At 33.4% G+C, this 24,607-nt stretch overlaps 1 protein-coding gene across 2 annotated transcripts in view; it reads left to right on the top strand.

The window, feature by feature from the left end:
• The window catches only part of LOC114335764 (protein abrupt), a 200,097-nt gene extending 177,147 nt beyond the window's left edge, over positions 1 to 22,950 (top strand). The window contains exons 7-8 of one of the 2 annotated variants that reach the window (XM_028286057.2): positions 412 to 688; positions 2,685 to 22,950. In XM_028286057.2, the coding sequence (XP_028141858.1) occupies positions 412 to 688; positions 2,685 to 3,378 (971 nt within the window). In that variant the 3' untranslated portion in view covers positions 3,379 to 22,950. Of the gene's footprint in view, positions 1 to 411; positions 689 to 2,672 lie in introns of both variants that reach the window. The other variant, XM_028286056.2, reaches the window with a different exon arrangement.
• Positions 22,951 to 24,607: the final 1,657 nt, after the last annotated feature.

Genomic DNA, 24,607 nt, shown 5'->3' with positions numbered 1-24,607 from the left:
GCTTCGTCAATATTTCAAGCAATTCGGTCTCTTATTACAGTAGTTATAATAAAATCGTAGATAAACTACAAAAAACTATAACATACAGATAATTTGCCAAGAGATACGTTCTAAAAATCATGTGGAAGAATAATTTCTTTATATGAAAAAAATATTCTATTATACAAACTGTTTAGTATTGGATTAGATATACCCCACTGAAGGAAGAGCTAAAATCGGCAACATTTCTTACGAGAATAAGTTGCATTGCCACTATAGAATGACGAATGACTGAACGAATCGGCGCGAATCAGATGGGGGCCGAGAAGCAGTGTTGCCACGTATAGGGTATATATCTAATTTAAAACCAAACAGTATGTACCATTAAAATTACACTTATTTCGAAAAGTAACAATTCCGTTTTTGTTTCAGTTTCAAGGCGATCTATGGACATGTTGAGAGTACGAGCGACTGACCCACGACCCTGTCCCAAATGTGGAAAGATCTACAGGTCCGCCCACACCCTGCGCACACACTTAGAAGATAAACACACGATATGTCCCGGTTACAGGTGCGTCCTGTGCGGAACCGTCGCGAAATCCAGAAACTCCTTGCATTCGCACATGTCACGACAACACCGAGGCATCAGTACAAAAGATCTTCCCGTCCTTCCAATGCCTGCGCCTTTCGATCCAGACCTTGCCAGCAGGTAATTTTTTACAAATGTTTTAAGTCGGCAATTAGAAGTTAAGGAGTATTGTTTGAAAATTTGAAAAGTACATAACTTCAAGAATACTTTATGAAAATTTTAGATTTATCGGAGCAAAATTACAGGAAATACATCATATTGAATATCCCTACCTTCGACTCGCTTTGCAGCATATCTGCGCAAGTACGCTTGAGCGTAATGTACAACAGCTGTTTTCCTTTTCTATTTTAAATTACTCCGCGATTCAAAGATATATTCCAGTGTGCATTACTTTACTATTTATCAACTAGAGAAACTAGAGAAACCTAGAAACACGTGTCAGAGACTTGAGACAGAGAGTAAGAGACTTGAATTGAATCAAAACGAAACCGTCTATTTTTATAATAAATATGTTGATTTTCCCCCTTTTTCACTAAAAATTTCGTTATTTTGACTTTTGGATAACACCAAAAAGTCAAAAACCGTTAAAACTAAAAAACTCGATAGTGTTATCTCGAGAAACTCATAAGCTAATCAAATATTTTTAAATTTTGTTAAATCTTGATGTATTTTGATATTTCTAGTGACTTTCTTGGGTGTGAATCTGTCTTTTTAGTTTACTCTTATTGGTTTAAAAATAAAGCTTAGTAACACTGTAGAGTGGGATTATTATGTAAAATTATAGTTGTACACAATTGTAATTGTAATTAGGAAAATTCGAATTTTTAAGCTATAGGCTTCATAAGTATGATCAAATCTATTTTTTATGGGAAAAACGGTTTTTCAAGCTCAATAATTCCTGTAATAGCTTCAGTTATCATACTTGACCTTAGATGCATAAGATATGGGCCATTCCACGAACATACGCCTGTTTTGGATTACTTCGACAACGAATATTTTACTGTACAACATAAGAAGTACGAAAGTAAATGGCGCTAATAATTATTCCAATAAACAACAATGCAATTTGCAATTTACTTTCGTTCTTCTTATTTTGCACAGTAAAATATTCGTTGTCGAAGTAATCCAAAACAGGCGTATGTTCGTGGAATAGGGTATACTACTTGTCAATACGTTTCAAACTCATGTTTAGTGAACAAAATGGGTTAAGCCGTTTAGAAGTTATTAAGCTACAAAAGTATAAAGCTTAACGCGTAATCGAGAAACATTGCATTCAACTTTACACATTTAATTTATAAATAACTTTGAAAAACTCCTGATACAAGAATAAAAAACCGCTAAACGCCGTAAAAATGAGTGGCGCATACAATATTAACGCTACAAAAGATCTGATATGAATATTACGTGGCGCGAAAATGTATTTTCATTTCGATGCAAAACAAAATTCTGGTTTTATTTTAAAAAATTTTTTCATAATATTTGCTAAATTTGAAGTAGGCGCGCCACAAAAGGGTTTCAAAATTCAAACTGTATCAAAGTTACTCTTTTGTGGCGCATATTATGGTGGGGCGCACTTCAAATTGGGCAAATATTATGAAAAAATAAAACTAGAATTTTGTTTTGCATCAAAATGAAAATACATTTTCGCGCCACGCAATATTCATATCAGATCTTTTGTAGCTGGAATATGTATTGTATGCGCCACTCATTTTTACGGCGTTTAGCGGTTTTTTATTCTTGTTACTGTTGTACACAAATGTCTCAAACCGCTAAGGTCACTTAGGTAGCAAATTAAGGGACTTTATTTGAACGCTTTGGTGTAAAGAGTAAACATCCATTTAAAATGCATTGTGCACGAAATCAGTGGTTTTGCGACATTGTCAGATACAATCATCGAATACTTGTTTATTTAGAATACATCACAGGATATATATAGGAAAGCAGGAAATTTTACTGTGAAACATTGAACAAATAAAAATCCGAAAAACCTTTGAAACCTGATCAATCAGACAACGTCGCGTAACCAAAGTTTTCGATATATCTGACCTTGGCGGTATCAGATATTTCTGTCGACTCGTATGTTTGGTCAACATTGTAAATATAGAACTTTTTCCAGATTACTAGCCAAAGCTGGAGTGAAAATCAGTCCAGCAGAGCTTCGCGCTAGAGCCTCCCCTACAGGTCCCCGTCGATCTGATGTGAAATTAGACGCCAAAAGTGCATACTCAGGAGCAGCTTCGGAAGCTGGTAGTTCCATCTGTGGCGACAATGATCCAGAAGACCTTACAATGTCAAATCAAAGGTACGGGGGTCTCGACTTCGGTCTCTCACCTCCTATGCACCAACAAAACCACTTCAAGATGAACAGGGCCGGACAAGCAGTAGCAGCGAAAAGTCTGGATTCCCTTCATAACCTCTCCAAGGAACCCTACCCCGCACCTCTAGCACCCCCGGCCTCAGGAGCGAATACGACAGGTTCAGCAATACTAGATACCTACCTGCAGCTGATGATGTCGACAGAGCAAGCAGCCGCTGCGATGCAAGCTGCGAATCTAGCGCAACTGAACGCTATGGGCATGGACAAGGCTTCTCAGCAGCAGTTCTTGGAAAAGATGCAGCAAATGCAAAGCGCTAGTGAGATGATGATGAAAAGAAACGATGATATCCGACGAGGGGAGTCAGATATGGTGAACCACGACAGGAACAACCAAGATAAACATCACGACGACCCTGACACGTCGGGTGGGGAGGAAGATGAGTATAGCGAAGAAGAGCTGGAGCGGGAAAGCGTGAAGGCTGGGGGGGAGTAGTGTTAAGGTTCTACAGTTAAGTTATAAGAATCGGATCAGTTGCCGTTATTCTTGCCTTACTGGATGATATAACCAGTAATGTTCTCTTGTTATTCCATCCAACTACCTCAGTTTGAATCTCATTTCAAAGATATTTATTGAGACGTTTGATTTTCATATACATACAGCTCCGTGAGCTCGAAAAGGTGACACAGATGGTACTTTTCTAATAATGGGTTGATTGAAGCCTCTATAAATATCTATACGTACTACACCCTAGGACTGATAAGTCCCTAATAGTTTATATAGTTGAAATTATCTCAGAAAATAGACCTGATTTTATCATAAAATTTACAATTTTCAGCAAAAGCTGCTTTAGAAAAAAAGATTTTATTTTATGTATTCATAACCAAGTTATTTATTTCTTTAAGATGTTTTTAGTACCTCTAAATAAGTGAGTTTGATCTAATTGTTAATGCCATAGTAAATGTTTCATATATGATCAAAAGAACCGATTAAATAATCAATTCTTTATTTCAACGTGATAGAATAGTTTCTAAAATACAAATTCAATAATAGAAACTTTATAGCATAGATCATAGTTTTTTATATACTAGACTTGATTGTAACAGAAATCTACTATCAGTACCTGCTATCAAAGAAAATCATAGGCGTCTGTCTGACAGACCACGGTTTGTAAACCTCATATAATACAATATACACTCACAGAAAAAATATTGCATATTTTATTTTGAGTCTGTTTTTGAAGTATATTTTTTTCTTTTGAAAAGTTTTGTACTTTATATTGTTAAATAAGTTTTTCTGGTCTATTCTACCTACAGTCCGTCTAATTTACTTACCGTTGCACGTCATTATCTACGCCAGAGATCTAAGTTGACATAGTTGCCAAAGTATAAAAAAGTCCTGCATCCATTTTAAATCAAATAGATCACATAATCTTTGTAAATGTGGATTATACAACAAAACAAATTAATATTCAATGTAAATAAGTAAAAACTTAAGAAATAGAGAACAATAATTAAGTTATAATCTTTTAAGATTTGCAGTGCAAGCGTTTTTGCACTGCATTGTTAATAATTAAAAACCGGCTCCGAACTCTTGGCATGAACCCGGTAGGTTTCTTTGTATATGTCTAAAATAACAACTAAAAAAGTTGTCAGATAGGTACCTCGATTATTCCAAGTCGTAATAAAATTAGGTGAAATTTATATTTTTATAGTAGAGGATGTTTTTATAGTAAAGTAAATAAAAAAACAGTAAATATAATAAAACAGATACTTCTAGTAAAGAATATAAACAAATATGAAGTGTCATCACAGCAACTGTCAAATAAATGTTACCAATTTATTCTAAAATGTCACCTTCGTTCGATTACAAATACAGTGTGTTCCGAACAAATGTGCTGCATAAAAACGCTTTATAATCCATTTATACAAATTAAATGAAACATATTATTGTGTATTTCTTTAGGTTAACATTAATAGAAATCTTCAAATATTATTTCTACGCGTATATAATAAAATATGTCTAGTGGCTGTAAGTCCAGTGTACTCGGCAAAAGGATTCTAAAAAAGAACAAACCTACCGCCTAAATATTTCGTGTTGGTATGACGTGCAACGGTTAGTAAATTAGACGAAGTACATATTCATAGTAAGTAAATTGCATATTGAAAAGCTACAACAAATGTGTAGAGAAAATAATGAAATAATCTAATTTTCCTTATAACATTTAATTACAAAGAGAAACAATAACGACAATAGAATACTTTTTTACGCAAGGTTGTAACAATAGTACTTAGTATTTCCTCCTAGCTCTAGCTCATAACCTTCATCGTTTTAGGCATGCTTCGCAGAAGGTCCTGGATGGCTTCTTGTGGAAGTCGATTCGAGTCCTGCTGTGCAGCAATTCTTAATTCTGCAATTGAGTTTGTTGAAGTTGTATTTCTGGATCGTATACGTCGCTTTAGGATATACAATACAACTTCTATAGGATTTGCTTCAGGACTCTGCTGGTGACCGGTCTAGAGCCTCAATCCCAACATCTTCAAGATCTCCTATGACTTGGAGAATGTTGTGTATGTAACAGTCAGCATTAATTTGAATATTCACCTCAATAAGCTCAGTACTACTCTCCCAACTAATGCCACTCCATAGCATATTAGAACCGCCACCTAAGCTGTTGTGTACAAGATTACAGTCTATGAAACGTTCCCCAGACCTTCTGTATACTCGACCACGTCCATCTGGCTTCCATAATTGAATCCATGTTATCTGTGAATAGAACTCTTCTCCATTGATGTTCGTTCCAGTTGTCATGGGCTCTTGCAAATTGCAACTGTTGGGTTTTGTGTCTTAAGAAAAGCCATGGAAATCTGGCAGACCGTTTTGGATTTAAACGAGCCTCTTTAAGTCTTCTCGTCACTATTTTGACACTAACATTAACTTGTCTTTTGATCACTAATTCATTTTTGAGATTGGAAGCTGTAAGTGTGTGACTTCGCAAAGATTGAAGTCTCAAAATATTGGTCATCTCTTGGCGTACATCTTTTTCATCTTTGACCAGGTCGCCGTTTGTATTCTGAAGTCTCATTTTTTCGATTTACTATACGAGAAACAGTCGATTGGTGGATACTGCAAGTCGACAAGAAAACTGCAGAATTCAAAAATGAAACCCTCCAACTGACATTTCAATATTAAGCAACAAAGCAAGAATCATTGTAAGTTACCAAAGCAGACTTTGCATACTATGCAATTTTTGTTAGTTTGTGAAATTATTGTATCTTCGGCTAGAAAGACTATGTCTAAGTATTTTATCTCTAATAATTTAACATTTCAGCAACACATTCTTCTTCTTCACGTGCCTTGTCCGTTTTAAACGGTGGCAATTAAAATGGCTATTATGACTTTATTTACGGCAGATATGAATAGTTCGGCAGATGACAATACGAACCATTGACGTAAGTTGTGGACCCCTTCTGGTAACACAATCAGGAATAAAAAAATACATAACATTTCAAAGATAAAAAATAATAATAAAAGATGCAATATTTATGTCTGTGCGTATATTATCACGCGCCTATGGTATTCTTTTTCTCATGATCATCTTTCAGTGCGTCACAGTTTTTCGATTTCTCTCTAACGCATTAAATTGTATGTGACAGAAAAAAAGGCACGTCTGGGAATACTTCGGTAATTATTCTAGTTCGGTGATTATTCTAGTTGTCGATAGATGGCGCCATAATCAAAAAAGAATTATTTATTAAATAAAATAATAATATTATCAATATAATCTGTACAATTTATAAGACTATACAAATGAAAGAAAATACCATTTTATAAATGCAATAGACACAATTGATTTGGTTTTATTCCAAATTGAAAATAAAATTTGACAACTGTCAGATTTAACTAAAATGTCACGTTAGAATAAATGTCATAAATATGTATTATCACGGACTTACCTTTTTTTCTATAATTTGTGACGCACTGAAAAATGTTCATGAAAAGGAGAATAGGTTTCTATTTTAGTGTAGTCTAGTGAGTGGCGATATAGTACTAAACCCCGAACTAACGAAAGAGGAAACTGCTTTCGACCTACTACAAGAAAAGTACCACCAGTTCATACATATACCTTAAATATTAATCCATCCGTCTACCTCAGATATAGTTATATAATTGATAGTTATTCGAGTGCAAGATAATAAGGGTTTAAAAGTGTATACGGTATATTTAGTATGTAACGTTAAGGACTTCGTTGCAGTTATCTGATAACTAAGAAAATGTCGATGTTTTTGCATGAAACGTACTCGTAGCCACGATTTTTTCGATATGAAAACTAATGTAGACGCTTTCTATAAGCAACGGGTACTTTATTTATCAGAAGAATCTTCATTATTAGACAAAATTCAACTACTATCAAACTATTATCAATCTAAAAATGAATAAACATTTTCAATTTCGTTGCAATACGAGACTACAGCCGAATTATATTTTAATGCAATCAGAGAGTGCGGCAAGCACCCCTACCGGTTTCGAGACTTATTAGTCTCTCGTCAGGAGGTGCATATGCAGCTCTCTCTGACTGAATCAGAATAACCCCCGGCGTCCAGTCAGGAAATGCAACGAAAGAAATGGTAGAGGTGCCTTAGCGACATCTGCTATTATTATCAATCTCTATGAATAGATCTATCACTATTGAAAACCTATTTTGTCACTAAAACACTAAAAGCTATAGATTTTAAAATATTCACATGATTGATAGCATTCATCATCATCATCATTGGCTTTACAACTCCTGGCCTGTCTTATGTTTCGGAGCCAATACATTTTCTTGCGTCCTATTCCTCTCTTGCCTTCAATTTTACCCTCGATTATAAGTTGAAGCAACTGGTATTTTTCGTTTCGCATGATGTGACCCAGATATGCCGTTTTCCTTTTCTTAATGGTTTGGAAAAATTGGCGATCTTGGTTGATTCTCTTAAGGACATCCAATTTTGTGACTTTCGCCGTACATAGTATCTTTAGGATACGGCGATAAAGCCACATTTCGAAGGCTTCTAATCTGTTTATTTCCCTCGTTTTGAGTTTCAAGCCCTCTACGCCATATAGCAGAGCACTTAGTCTCGGTTGAAGATCGAACTCTGAACGGGTCAGTACCTTCCTGAATTTTACGAAAGCTTGTCGAGTTTGCTCAATGCTACATTTTACTTCCCTGTCCGATTAATTAAGACACCATTATCAGCATATTGTATATTGTTGATCAATCCTCCATTCACTTCGATTCCCATCTCTGCATCTTCCAAAGACTCTTGAAATATGGTTTCCGAATAAATGTTACGTACATCCGTAGATAGCCAAACGGGAGATGTAGGCCCAGAGATAACCAAATCAGAGGTTAGTCAGGCAATAAACTCTATGAAAACCAATAAATCTGCTGGTCCAGATGAATTACCTAGAGAGCTGATAAAGTTGGTCAACGAGAAAAACCTTTACATAATAGTAGAACTGTTCAACGCTATCTATACTACAGGAATCATCCCTAGAGAAATATTGACATCAGCATTTGTGTGTTTGCCAAAGAAAGTGCATGCAAAATAATGCAGTGACTACCGAACCATATAAGCTTAATGTCACATACCTTGAAAATTCTATTGAAAATTATCCACGCCAGAATACACTCTAAACTGGAGCTGGATATTAGTGACACTCAATATGGGTTCCGCAATGGTATGGGTACCAGAGAGGCATTATTCTCCTTCAACGTGCTGACACAGAGATGTTTGGATGTTGACCATCCTCTTTACGTCTGTTTTATAGACTACAATAAAGCGTTTGATGAAGTAAAACATGATCGACTCATGGAAATCCTAAAAATAAAAACCTAGATGAAAGAGATAAAAGAGATAAAACACTAATAACACACCTCTATTACAATTAGCAAGTAAGAATTGAAAAAGAATCATCGGAAGAAATGGAAATAAAGAGAGGAGTCAGGCAAGGCTGCATACTATCACCTCTTTTATTTAACGCTTATTCTGAAGAGGTAATGCGAGAAACTCTGGAAGATGAAACAGTCAGCATAAGAGTAAATGGAGTCTTAGTTAACAACATCAGATATGCAGATGATACAGTAATAATAGCTGGTTTACAAGGCCTATAAAGACTCATGAGTAAAATAGTAAGGTGTAGTAGGGAGTACGGACTCTCTCTCAATATCAAAAAGACGAATGAATTTACGAATTTTATGAAAATTAGTAAAAACAACCATAATACTACGAAATCTTGATAGTAGAGGGCCAGCAGATCGAAAGAGTAAAAAAGTACACTTACCTAGGAACACTTATAACAGAAAATAATGACTCTGCAGAAATAAAAGTCAGAATCGAAAAAGCATGTTTTAATAATTTTATAAAAATGAAAAAGGTCCTATGTAGCAAAGATTTAACATTAGCTCTTAAAGTACGCCTAACAAAATGTTACGTCTACAGTGTACTATACTATGGAGTGGAATCATGGACGTTAAATGTAGAGACAATGAGACAACTTAACGCCTTTGAAATGTGGACCTATAGAAGAATTATAAGGGTTTCCTGGGTAGATAGAGTTACGAACAATGAAGTACTGAGAAGAATAGGTAAAGAGAAGGAAGTTTAACTTACAATTAAAGAAAATAAGCTACAGTATCTCGGACATGTGATGCGGGGCGAGAAGTATGGCATCCTACGACTTATAATGCAGGGAAAGATAGATGGCAGAAGAAGCATTGGAAGAAGACGAATTTCATGGTTGAAGAACCTGAGAGAATGGTTTGGATGCAGCTCAAAACAACTATTTAGAGCTACTGCCTCAAAAATTAAAATAGCTATGATGATTGCCAACCTCCGTAGCGGAGATGGCACCCGAAGAAGAAGAAGAAATAAATGTTAAATAAAAGAGAAGAAAGCACACAACCCTGTCGAACTTCTTATATGTATGGGTTTGGATATAGAATTGTCTATTTTTAATTGTGTCGTTTGATACCAGTACAAGTTTTCAATTCATCTTATGTGTCTTTTTGGTCTATATCAAACCATGGTCACAACCATGATTCAATCATTTATTTGTTTTAAAACCGGTAGTTTTCAGTATTTTTTATTGAATTTATACTGTTATAAGATTCTAAGCAATATAATGTACTGACAGTAGTTACAGAAAGTAATGAAAGAAAAATTTTGTTTCTGTGGAAATTCACATTATTTATCATACATATATAACTATCAACTTCCTAATAATGAAGATCCTTCATTGTTCACAATCATAAACATATTTAATAATAGAAATAATAATAATATCCCAAGAAAACAATACAAGGTGATAAGTATACAAATATTAAATATGTTTAATTAATTAATAATTTAAAAAAAAAAGTATACAAAACAATTCTATCCAGGTGAAAATGGTACAAACGCGTTTTTGCCTATACAACAATATTTTTATAAGTATATCTTTGAATCAGCCGAAACGTTGCGGAAATTTTCGATAAATTTTTACATACGGCGTGAGGCAAACGTGTGGAATGTTATAATTATTTTAAGAACGGAACTAAAAAAAATTTACATTGTTGCCAAATTGCCTGTTTTTTCACAAATATTACGGACTTTATTTGTAGAGTTCTAAGAAAATGGAAATTTACGTTGTTGCCAAACTGTCTGTTTTTTCTCAAATACTACGGACTTTTTTGCAGGGTGACATATCGCAATTAGATGATTGATTTATCGCAATTGGAGCTTTAGACTACTTTCAGGAGCTAAAGAGAATGGGCAGATTTATGAAAACGACGATTTACGCCCACACAACAGGCATTAAAATCAGCATTACATACTTAACTGACGATGTTAATCAAAACAAGGAAGGTTTGGGCTGTAAATAACATTTTTATGTAGTAGTATTAGAAATAATACTGCAGAAATACTAAGAGGAGGACTTTTTTAGATCTAAAAGAAAAAAAATACGATAAAAAATGAAAATAAACCAAGAAATAAATGGAGAGGAAGTTGTGGACGATCTACAGAAGATTATTGAAAAGCGAGAAAAACATATACCTAACGGGTAGAAGTAAATAATCATAGTAATTGAAAGTTCCATAGATATCTATAGGGTTATATAAAAAGTTTCCAATATTTTCGGAAAAACTGAAGATGTGGCAACATTGTAAATTTAAAAAGCTCGTATTAAGCCGTATTTGAAATATTTAAAGCATTATAGGAGTAGGTATATAAAAAGTTCCTATATTTTCGGAAATATTGAACATGCGGCAACATTGTAAATTAAAAAACTCGTACTATGCTGTATTTAAAATATTTAAAGCATTCCATACTGTGGCTTTACTATGTATATAATTATAACGTTTATAACTTTAATTTACGTAGGTTATCGCTACGTTTGAAGAAGAATACTTCTTAGAAACGTATACCCGATAGCCTGTAAGTTATAGACCGTTTTAAAAACGATACAGCTTCCTATAAAAAAGCAATTTCGTAGGCAAGGTTACAATCAGATTCGATAAACTGAAAACAATAATTTTTTGTAAATATTATACCGTTCTCAGGTCCATTACAATATCATTCTTATTGAGTACAAATTGCCGTGTATGACTTATCTTAATTTTTTTAACAGAATAGTTCATTATCAGGAAATAGCTCATATTTTTGCCATAGTTGAGTTGTTGACTTCTAAAGGATGATGTATCGATTATAACACTAACAGACTATAAATCAATCAAGTTCTGCATAAATGACATTGTAAACGGAATGCATAGATGTGAAACTTCAACTTGATCTTCTTCTTACTTGACTCTACAACTCTTGGCCGCATTTCCTCCACTCTTGCTGGTCTTTTGCAATAATCTCCCAAAACATATTTAGGTTTTATTGTTAAACTAGTGATGCGACAGGGGATCCAATCAATTGCCTTATACAGTCACTCTATAACTTCCTCCTGTGTTATCGTACCTCTTTCTAATTTTTTCTGAATCCCTCAAATTTTTTCTGATTTCCACCCACTTTTACTAAGTCCCTCCAATATTATTGTGTCTTCTTTTAATTTTTTCTGAATCCCTCCAATTTTTTTCTGATTTCCCACCACTTTTACTAAGTCCCTCCAATATTATTGTGTCTTCTTTTAATTTTTTCTGAATCCCTCCAATTTTTTCTGATTTCCCCCCACTTTTTTTAAGTCCCTCCAATATTATTCTGTCTTCCTCTAATTTTTTCTGACTCCCTCCAGTTTTTTTATTACCTCCCCTTTTTCTGAGTCCCTCCAATTTTTCTGGGTCCTCTAAGTTTTCCTGACTCGCTCTAATTTTTCCTCGCTCCTTCTCATTCTGTAATGAAGTGCTTGTCTGTACAAAATTGGCAGCGAACGTCCATTGCTCCACAGGAATGCTCAGTGACTGCGTCTTCATCATCCAGCATTACTTCTACGCCTTCTTGCAAGCGACTTTGTGCAAGATTCACCCTTTGGTTGCTTATATTTCTTTAAGAAGCAAGTTGTCGATTTTTTTTCGCTGTTCAGGTGTCTCTCGTTGCGATCGCTCCTTTCGCATCTGTACCTCTCGAGCCAATCTAACTGGACAATTCTTAACGTTTTCTTGAGCTTGATGGAGACGCTGCCACTCAGCATCACGGTCCCTTCTACTGGCCACTTCCTCTAGAGTTTGCACACTTTGGCGAACTTGGCAGTGCGGCTTCTTGTGCCAACCTTGCGTCCTTAGTTTTGAGATCCAGATGACGACGAAGCTGCACCAAGTCGCCTTCCCTTCTGCTGGCGGCTTCCTTTGAAGTTTCCTGCCATTGGCCTGCCTGCAGAAGGACTGAATCTTAATCTAATCGACCTAGCCTTTCAACGTCATCTTCCCATGATCTTCGTGTCCTCTGTGACGCGGATTCTCGCTGCTGTCTCCTTAATCTAGCTTTAGAAGCTTCTAGCTTTCAGAGGTTGTTTTGTTAGGATCGAGTTGTGTTTGGTTCCATATTGCAAGAAAGTATGTATAGTATGTACATGCCAATTGGTAGTTCGGATTTCTTCCCTAGGTGGCGCTAGAAGGTATCGTCCTGGACAAACCACGTCTCCGCTTGACGTGTCATCCCTGCCTTTTACTAAATTAGGAACATTAATCGTTACATCATCCTTTACAAATTTTTTTTTAGTCATATCTAGTGATAACAGTGATAAACAATTCAGGTATAACAGAGTAGAGATAAACTCATATTTGTAGATTCATCTTCTGCCAGTCATTAGCTATAAGTCCAATAGTGCTTCGTTATCGTAGAATTTAGTACTTCCATAACACAACTTCCATAACCGACCGTGAGAAACAAGCTCGTACTTAACTTTTTGTATTATAAACTTTGTTACAGCCCATTGTGATTGTTTTCCAAAAATATGTGTTTTTAGTGAAGTTCCAGATTACATTTAAGACTTAGATATGTCACAGATTATCAAAAGAACTCAACTGCAAGTGTTTTAACAATATCAGGTGAGATTCACACTAAATTGACAAGTTTAAACAAAAAAAATCTCGAAAATGCGATCATGTTTAAGAGACTGAAAATTTCACTCTTTTATACACAATTAAACAGCAGTGTTTTATTATTCCACGAATGATAACCTTATTTTGAGTATTTCTGTATCCTAATTTCACGGTTTAGGCATTTTTGTGTGTCTTTGATGACGTCAATGTCATTGACATTTGACGTAAGAGGCAAAAATTTGTTTAAACTAGTTAGCACAAGTACAAAATGTTAATCTAAAAAGAAGAAATCAAAGAGAGAAAGTAGAGAATGAATAAAATACGAGTAAAACAGATATCAAACGAAGTAAATTAGGTACAAAAAATCCAAGTTATTCAGTATTTTGCGAATTAATGTGCACACACCAGCAATAATTTGAACTAAAGAAGAGTTATTAACTATAGAATAAGAGAAAAGATAACAATTTAAATTGTTTTCATTATAAATAAATGCACTTTCCTCGGTGCGTAGCCGTCTGAGACATGTTAACCGTAGACAAGGCATACTGAGCAAAAAAGCGTAACGCGCGGCAGTCGATCGGTGGTCAATCTATCTCTTTTTACTAATCGATACCGCTCATATGACGGACAAAGATGGCTAGACTATTCAAAATGAATATTGACCAATGGCGTCCTTGATATCGGCGTTACACCTCGATGCACAGAGCGGCCCATAGCTAGTAGCCTAATCTACAGGTTAATATATCTATGGTAGCCGTCGTTGTTTGAAGAGACCATCGTATTAAATGTGGCAATACTGTCGAGCTGTCAAATAGAGGCCTATTTATAGATATAATAATGGAAGTGTGGAAGAATGCTTAAAGAGTTTGAATTTGAAGCCATTGGTTTTGTTATTTTTATTATGTATTAATATTTTCTCTCCTATTCATGGGCCTTAGCACCATCTGTGTTATATATTTTGGAAGCCCTGGAAATTTTTGGAAAATCACTTTCTCTGAGAAAGTCTATTTATTGGAAAAGTTTTTAAAATGCCATCAGAATGCATACGTAAACAAACACGATATTTTTTATATATTTTAAACCTGATATTTTTATAGGACCTCTATGAACGTTGCCAAATTTCAATGTTCTGGATGTGTGTTACGGGGGCTATGTTAATAGTAATTTTGGAAATGGTCCCTGACTATCGCAGCAAGCAGCTTATGACCACAACCACACATGTATAAAAATGTGACGTGTTGCTAACTATAAAACAAGTAACAGTATGAAAAATATGTTCACGTTAATTCGCACAGTATTGTAGGAATAAAAGCATGGAAAATAAAATAAATAGTACGGGCACAAAATATAAGAAAGTATGGACAAAAACCGTTTTTTTTATCGTTAAAAAATATGTTTGTTTAAATAATTGACGGTTGAGAATAAATCTGTGACGTATCTAAGTAAATGTTGAATCCTTAGTTGTTCTTCCATTTTATAAAAGTTGCAATAGGCAGTAGGATAACGTTTTTTTCGAAATGAAATGTAACGTAACTTATGTTTATACCTCGTCATTATTCTTGCTTTTCGCTATAAAATATGGGTATATAGTTGTTGAAAAGCTTTCTGTTTGAAATAAAAAAGTGAGTTGGAGATAGATAGTATATATATAGCGATCTAGCATTAGAATAGAGGTTATTGTTAAATATTTCATAAGGTCTAGATATAAGTATACAAATTTAATGTAGGTATGCCGTAAGATATGAAGCACCTCATTTATACATTAATACTTAAATGAATAGGTATTTAAATTTGCTAATATTGGGAACGATTTTGAGCTCGTAAAAATCAAAATACGTTGTTGCCCATTACTCAGATTTTTCTGAATTACTCAGACTTTGCTGCAATTTTGGCTGAAGTTCAACATCCCCTAAACCTCAGAAGAGAATTCTTAGCTATTATTAATATATTGTTCATCCAAGGCTTCCAAGTCGAAGGCTTATGACTTTCATAAACTGTTATAAATCATATACAGAGTGAATAAAAAACTGGATATACCTAATTATGTCTTAAAGGGACGGTCCGAATTATACAAAAACAGAAAAACAACTATTTTGAAGTTGATATTGACGAAGATGTTGCCAGATTTACCATTGTTCTGATATCATCAGTCACTTTGGTTTTTTTTAAATACAACACCCTGTATATTGTACTTTTATTGAACTACCTCCACTTCAATAATATGGATTCCTGATTACCTGCAACACTTGCTGGTTTAGTTTTATAAATTCTACTTTTCAAGTATCCCCAATCAAAATAGTCTTTAGGATTCAAACCGGGTGAACGAGGAGGCCATTAAATACTGCCTAATCTACCACTCCATCACCAGAAAAATGGTTTATCTAAATGACGCCGAACGTTTACATCAAAATGAGCTGAGTTCCGTCTTACTAAAAACATATCTCATTAAATTGGCTCGTCATTTACAATTGTATTGATTGTATTCATCATTACCTCACGTAAACTGTAATCTACTATCGTAGTCATGTTCATTTAATTCTTGCAATATCTGAATTTTGTAAAGCTTAAAAATGAATCTAAAGTTTCATTGTAATTTATTTATTTTATAACAGTTTTTGTTTGGTTTGCCTGTTCGAATTCTCTATAGCCATAGCCCCCGCCCACCATATTAAAACAATAATATCAACTGTCAGCTTTAGTTATTATTAATACAATTTGTTTTACAAAACTTTTCAATAAATTTCAAGCCATTGTTAGTTTTATGAATTAATGTCAAAATCACAGCATTTTATATTTACTAAATTACTTCAAAACGATTTGGCACTGAGAAGTTTTATTTATTTAAGACCTTTGTGGCTAGACGAAATACCAAATGTTACATATATATGGTTAAACTCGTAGTGAAGTGGGGATTCCAATAATAATAGAATATACAGAGTGTTGTATTTAAAAATCCAAAGTGACTAATGATATCAGAAAAATGGTAAATCTGGCAACATTGCAAGCATTATATTTGAAAAATCCATATTGCAGAAAAGGCGTATGACTGGTGTTTGTCCAATTCAGATCATCAATTTAAGAGATAATTAAGCGTTTTTAGACTCTTGGTCCACTCTTAACTTCTTCTTTCTAAACTGTTGATTGAATAGTTTTTTTTTTTCTATTTTTCGGCAATATTCTTACGAGTTCGGAATTTTTTATAATGAGAGCAAATTTAAGTACTCGTTTACAGTTACTTGTTGATAAATCAGTAAATTCCGTACTTAAGAAAAAGGTTTAAATAGTATCCTTACGTTAAAAAAAGGGTAGACATTATTATACAAATGGTGCTTTTTTGTTTATTTGCACATAATGGTCATTAAATTTTGAGGTACGTTGTTGTATATAGTTAACAGTTGTTAATTCGTTTAATATTTTGTATATAATTATTTTAAAGCGTAATTTTAGTTTGAATGTTGTACAGGAGGTACTGTCTTTTACTACAAGGTTCAGTGGTTCCTGTTATTTTTGAGTTTTAGCAGGACTACCCTCTGTTTGTTGACTTTTCAAGTAGTTCCGTAAAACAGCAAGTTGGTGCAACATATGCCTATAAAGGGCACCCCCGTTGAGATAGGCAAAATGCCCTCAGTACCAGAATTCAATTTTTTTATTTTATCTACGTTAAATGTGATTAAAAAAGAAGAGACAGCGCAATTATCGCTGGCACCTTCAACCCTACCCCAAAACATAATTTTTTCGTTATTATTTTTAGCGTGTAACTTCTTTTGGCAATGATGCAAATCTATTTTTTGTGTATTTTATCAAAAAATATATTTCTGATTTTTTCGTAAGGTGCGCCAGCTTCAAAAAACCGAAAAACGGATTTTTTTAGGGGGTTTTGAGGGTTTTCCCCATTAAACTTTAAAATAAACCAATTCAATGTTTTTATAGGTTATACTTTGAAGTAACTGGTTCCTTTAATAAAAAATTGGGCGAAAACACCTTAAAACCCCAAAAAACATACATTTCAGGATTTTTAAGGTTTTTGCGAATTTTTGAGGGGTTGAATCACATTTTTTGAGATCAGGGCAACCTGAATCAATACATCCCCAATTCATATTAAAAAAATATGAAAAACAATAGTTTTAGGCCTGAAAGAAGCAAATACAATAATAAAACAGGTTTTCAAGGGCTGTTTTTACTAGATTTACCCAACTTTTTTTTACGTTTTTAAATCATTGAACAGCACGTTTTCAAAATTTTTATAGAATAACATGAGACGATGTTATTTATATTTATTTTATTTATATTAATATTTCCCATATTCAGAGAAGCTAGAGTGTTCTTGAAACACGCGAAAAACACGGTTTTCAAGGGCTTTTGGGTGTTTTTGCTGGATTTTTCTAATTTTTATGCTCCTGAGAAACCAGCCAGATGATGATTTTTCCAGCCTTAAAGAATTATAGGTATGCAACTTTATCTTATAAGGAAAAATCCAGTTCTTTAAATGTTTTTTGAAGTTTTTGCTGGATTTTTCAATCTTTCATCCCCAAAAACCCCTAAAAGAACAGTTTTTCGGTTTTTGAATATGGAGAACCTTACCGAAAAATCTGGAAAAAATCAGAATTATATTTTTTGATAAAATACACAAAATAAAAAAAATTAGACCTGAGCAATCTTCAAAAAAAACTTATGTACCTACACTCAACCTACGGGTATATAAACAATAGATAAGTTTGGTAAAAGTCTGCCAACACTAAACATTCACCTCAAACCCTGAAGAGGACAAAATCCTAAACGGGGAAGCACATTGTACGCATTTCTTCTAAACATTTTTTCTAGACAAGCAAATCAAACAATGAGATGATGATTGGTAAAAGCCTCAGTTATGCGTGCAAATTTTTTGAAATTTCAAAATTGATTGATTGCAACCTATCGAAAAAAAAAATAAATCCTAAAAAATGACTCTTTTGGGGGTAAGATTGAGGATGGCATTGAGCCTATCTTAACAAGGGTATCCTTTCTAAACTCTTGTGGCAATAAAAAAATACTAACTTGCTGACAAAGGTCTTACTTTTTTCTCAGGTTGAGCCAATCTTTATACACTATGTGATGTAATATTTTGATATTGTTGTTTTTCCATAATACCTACCTCATTTTTAAGATTTTTATAGACAGATTTTAAAGACATAGAAACTCGCAGATCTCTCTTTTACAATAACGCCGGTATTTTTTGTACTTAAAACAAAATATCAAAAAATATATAGAGAAAGAAATAGATTTAGTTTGTACAGTTGTTCAAATAGACATTTGCAAATGTCCTTGATATAGAGGAAAATGGCGAGCTTAAAAGATAAGTGGGTGTGCAGTGCCATAGTAGAAGAATAAAGCGTATGAAAAGGAAGACACATTATGTCTCAAGAAATGCAAATAACCTTAGCGTGGTTCCTAATTATAAGTCGGTTCCTCAACAATACATTTTTTAATTAAATATTGTAAACTAACGAGACGTAGCAATATCTCTGACACATAAAGCTTTCCAGTATATCAACCACGTCAAACTAACAATATTTGTTAGTGGCTCTAATTATTACAAACGAGAGTATACGTTAGTACACATAGAAACAACCACAGCCCCACATTGGTCGCCAATTTTTTTCAAAATAAAATCACAACACGTTATTACAGATTGGAACAAAGCATAACCGTATAGACCAGGGCGCATCTGTAAAAATATTAGTACATTTGGACGTTGAGAGGTGACTCAAATTTTTTTACAGAAATTGCTTGAAAATAACTCAAATAATAATATTTGAGTTATCCTCCCTCTCAAAAAGGTCCGGAACATTGTTTAAATAATCAAAATGTCAAAAAATGAAGGAAAAATTCGATTTTTTTCTTCGTTTTTTGACTATAACTTTAAAAGTATTAATTTCCGAGAAAAGTTGTGTAATTAAATTTACTACAATATAGAATTGGTTAAAGATTTAAAAAATAGTCACCCTTGTTGCAAAATAGCAATAATTGCGAAAAAACCATACAAAAGCAAGTATTCGCATTTTACGTTTTTTAACCATTTATGCTGCACTTAGGACCTTCATATTACACCCAGAAAAACTTTATGATACAGTTAAACAATACTGTAAATTTCATTAAGATCGGTTCAATAGATTTTGCAAAATAAATTTTGCAATCCAGCTTTCGCAAAAAATTTATTTTTTCAAAATGTTACAGGACTGAGAATAAAGCAGATAGCAAGTTGAAATTTTTTTGATTATAGAAGTGCACTGTACCTTTCATTTGCAGTTTTCAAAATTAAAATCGATTAACTACCACGGCGTCAGGAATTTTTTTAAATAAACAATAATTATTGGTGCTGCGCGCAGGACAGCGGATAGTTTGCTCTGATTGGGCATTCCAATGACCTTTGATAATGATTGATACATTTTAATTTTTATTACATTTCGATATAAATAAATAAATTTGTTTATTGCAAAATAAAAACACATACTCTATCCTTTGAAATAACACTTTTTTAGCAAAAACTTTCTTTGTTCATTTATTTTAATTTAGAGAATAAAAGTTTATTATTTTTAAAAATATGCAATTGTTTAAACAATATTTCACAAACAATAATAAAATTAGTTTGATTTTTGTGGAATTAAAATATTAAAATACAACAGAATATAGAGTAAGAAAATAATATATTAGATAAAGATTGGAAGAAATTTTGGTGGAAATCAACTTGTGTGAATCGAACACCGCTGTCCTGCGCGTAGCACCAATAATTAATGTTTATTTAAAAAAATTCCTGACGCTGTGGTAGTTAATCGATTTTAATTTTGCAAAATTGCAAATGAAAGGTACAGTACACTTCTATACGCAATAAAAATTTCAACGTGCTATCTGCTTTATTTTCAGTCCTGTAACATTTTGAAAAAATGAATTTTTTTTGCGAAAGCTGGATTGCAAAATTTATTTTGCAAAATCTTTTAAACCGATCTTAATGAAATTTACAGTATTGTTTAACTGTATCATAAAGTTTTTCTGGGTGAAATATGAAGGTCCTAAGTGTAGCAAAAATGGTTGAAAAACGTAAAATGCGAATACTTATTTTTGTATGGTTTTTTCGCAATTATTGCTATTTTGCAACAAGGGTGACTATTTTTTTAAATTTTTAACCAATTCTATATTGTAGGAAATTTAATTACGCAACTTTTATGTCAGTACATCTTTTCTCGAAAATGAATACTTTTAAAGTTATAATCAAAAAACGAAGAAAAAAATCGAATTTTTCTTCATTTTTTGACATTTTGATTATTTAAACAATGTTCCGGACCTTTTTGAGAGGGAGGATAACTCAATAATTATTATTTAAGTTATTTTCAAGCAATTTCTGCAAAAAAATTTGAGTCACCTCTCAACGTCTATCTCAAAACAGATGGGCCCTTGACTAATACGATTATCGAATATCGCCAAAACTTATATTTTCGTAATGTATACAGACGGAGATAAATACAAAAACAATATCAGTCAGTTGGCTTTAAAATTTTGTACGTTGACCATATACGAATACACATCTTTTATGTATCCATCATCATAATTTTCTTGTAAAAACATCAAATCCCTGAGAATAATTAATATCATGCTGTATATATTTGATGCCCAACATGGGGCATATACATAGCGCTCACGTTTGGCGCTAAATGTATGACAAAAGTTTATATTTTGTTACAGAGCTTCTTTTTCTTCCTCCTCCTTTTTATAAGCAATTCTGCTTGTTCATTGATTGATACTTATAAAAGGTTGTCACTCCATCTTCTGCGCAATCGGCCGATACTTTTTCTACCTATTGGTAATTTATCTTTTGCTATTTTGATCACACGGTTCTCTCCAATTCTGCTTATGTGTTCGTTCCGTTCATTTTTTCTATTTAGTGTCCACTGTACGTTACATTTTCTTCTAAAAATGTCTTCACTCCTCTTTCGATCTCTCAGCGTATTTGCTGTAATTATTCTCAGTACTCCTATCTCTAGCGTTTCCAGAAGTCATTATATTGGTCTTCCACTGGCTTTATAAATTCTTGAAGTCATCTCAGTGTCAGTCTATTTGCTTTTTGTACTTCGCTTTTTCTGCCTGCAATGTTGTTAGGTGGATAGAGAGTAGCTTGATAGAACTGCTGTGTCCCAAGCCGGGAAAGGGGAGAAGGGGTCTACAGCCAGGTTAGCACCCTATTGATAGACTTTAAAACCATATAGCTCATAGAAACAGGATTATGCCTCGGAAAGGAACGATTTCATTGTTACAGAGCAAGCGAAGCCATTTTATTCCGGTTTCTTCTATGGCTTCGATTTTTTCTGCTGTTATCATTCTGGACCTGGTAGTTTGTTATTCTTGAGTTTACTGATCGCCCGTCTTATTTAATTCTCGAGTATATTATGCTCTTCTTCCATTTCTTAGAATTTTGGTAAACAAGTTTATACATTATATCTTCTTTACTTGGATATTTAACACGTCTTAGTATAAAACTGAGGTTAAGAGGACACAATCTAAACTTTTTTTATATTGGTATCCCTCTGGAGTTTTTTACAGTAACAAAATAATACATTTGCATTTTTTGTGGTGTTTATCAAAAAAAGAAATATTGCTGTGTCTCTCAGTAAACCCATAGTATATACCAGTGAACCTTCATTCAAAATTTTATTGTTGGGGTACTGGGTGCCTTCATTTTTATTTAACTGGCTGTTAATGACAGGCAAACTGTCAATTGTCGACGGCCACAAAGAGTTCCTAAACCAAAAATTTTCCTTCAGCAAAGGAGAAAAATACAATTAAAATAATAAAGAATTACGTGTAACTTTTATATAGCATAGTAAAAAACTGTTATGATTCCGAAGTATAGTTTTGCTAAAAAAGGCGGCAGTATATACACTATTATTATTAAGAAGATACGTGTATGTGTAATAGAATCTTCTTTGAAAAACATTTTGACCGAAAACGCTACGTTATATTGTTACCAAAGGATTTTTCAAAAAAGATCTTTTAAATTTGAATTTTAAACAAGATTTTAAATACACGTTTATTTATTAGAATATGTCAGAAGTCTACATTTTAGGCAATTACTCGCGATATGTCAATGTCAAAGAGTCTACATTTTAGGCAATTTTTCGCGAAGTGACAAAATAATAGCTACAAGAGTTGAAATGTTTTTTAAAGAGTATTCTACTGTGTAAACTGTAATAAATAGAAATAAATACCTCTGTATGTTTATAAAATTATTTGCATTTCTTTTTTATTTATACTTATGTACTTAATTTTTTGTAAAGAAAGTTTATTTTTGAGATTTTTATCATTTATTTCGTGAAAATGTTCCTGTCTCGTTTGAGTTTTTAGGGAAGTTATTTACGTTAAGTTTTTTCTTTATTATATTGTTAGGTTAGAGGTAGGTGCAATAAATAAGACCCATTTTTTCGTAGAAAAACTTATAAGAAAAATACCTTTTTGCCATATTATTACTTTCTTTTTTATCTTTATTGTGTACTGCTTGGGTATCGTTTATACATAATAAATTAATATTAAAATTTTGTATTTGTCTTATTACTCCCACTTTTACAAAAATCCTTATTAAAATGAATGGTGTCACATTCTCAAAAACCACAGAATCGGAAACAATTTTGTCTCACTCTTTAGTACACAATATGTTTCCTAGAATGGATGGTTTCTTATTCTGTACAACACAAATCGTCAAATTCACAAAAAAGACGGCATTATACCTAAGGCCTAAAACCATTAAAACCACCAGTGCTGGGAGAAACAGAGATTTCATTTGCCAAAGAAACAGAATAATAATACCTAGTGGTATATTTTGAATATTAGTCCTGAGGGCTTAGTCCATTAGATGGGCTTACCCAAGTTTTTTTATGTATTTTGTCCCGTAGAACACGAATTTTTTGGGTAACAGTTGATCCCGATGTCGATAAGATTGTTATAAACAAAGAACTTGAGGAATCACATAACAGCGATATTTCGCAAAACAAAACATTTTTTTATATTGATTGGGTTGCTTGGGTGATTCTAAGCAAAAAATGTTCTTACAAGTTTTTTCGTAGGATGCATAATTTTCGAGATAAACGCGGTTGAACTTTCAAAAAATCGAAAAATTGCAATTTTTGAACCCAAATAACTTTTGATTAAACAATAAAATAGCAATTCTGCTTACTGCATTTGAAAGTACAAGTCAAATTCTATCGGTTTTGATTATTTGCATTGCTAAAAATTAATTTTTTTGTTGTTAAACAAAGCTATAAACACATAGTGTTTCCCGTGCCCAATGCATGCGTTTTAATTTACGTAATCTACGTAGAAATTGTCTGTATGCGCGCCTACTCGTTCGATTTTAAACGAGAAATGCATTGAGAACATCATTTAAGCACTATGTGTTTATAGCTTTGTTTAAAAATAAACAAATTAATTTTTAGCTATTAAAATAATCAAAACCGATGGAATTTGACTTGAACTTTCAAATGCGGTAAGCAGATTTGCTATTTTATTTTTTAATCAAAAGTTATTCGGGTTCAAAAATTGCAGTTTTTCGATTTTTTGAAAGTTTAACCGCGTTTATGTCGAAAACTATGCATCCTACGAAAAAGCTTGTAAAAACATTTTATGCTTAGAATGAACCAAATAATACAAAAAAAAAATGTTTTGTTTTGTGAAAAATCGCTGTTATGTGATTCATCAAGTTCTTTGTTTATAACAATCTTATCGACATCCGGATCAACTGTTACCCAAAAAATTCGTGTTCTACGGGTCAAAATGCATAAAAAACTTGGGTAAGTCCATCTGAATTAAGGAGGCCGTTGTACACCCACTGGCGACAGGACTATATAGGCTTACAATGGAATCATCACATGCTGAAAATCACACAGAAAGCTATTATGTTTTTGGGCAGATGTAGAAGAATGTGCAGTAAAAATTGGGGGCTCGACCCCAAAATGATCCTATGGTTATACCAAAATTAAAAATGAATAATCATTTTTAATTTCATTGCAACACGAAACTACAGCCGGATCATTATTCCAGTTCAATCAAAGAGTGCAGCAAGCACCTCTACCGGCTTCGAAACGTATTAGTCTCTCATCAGGAGGCACATATGCTGCTCTCTCTGACCCAACCAGGACAAACCCCGGCGTGCAGTCACGGATCGCAACGAACGAAATGGCAGGGATGCCCTAGCGGCAA

This window comes from Diabrotica virgifera, chromosome 6, assembly GCF_917563875.1.
Source record: "Diabrotica virgifera virgifera chromosome 6, PGI_DIABVI_V3a".
In the NCBI taxonomy this organism is placed as follows: Eukaryota; Metazoa; Arthropoda; class Insecta; order Coleoptera; family Chrysomelidae; genus Diabrotica; species Diabrotica virgifera.
The sequence above is the reverse complement of the archived record's forward strand: the minus strand, read 5'-3'. Positions and strand labels throughout refer to the sequence as shown.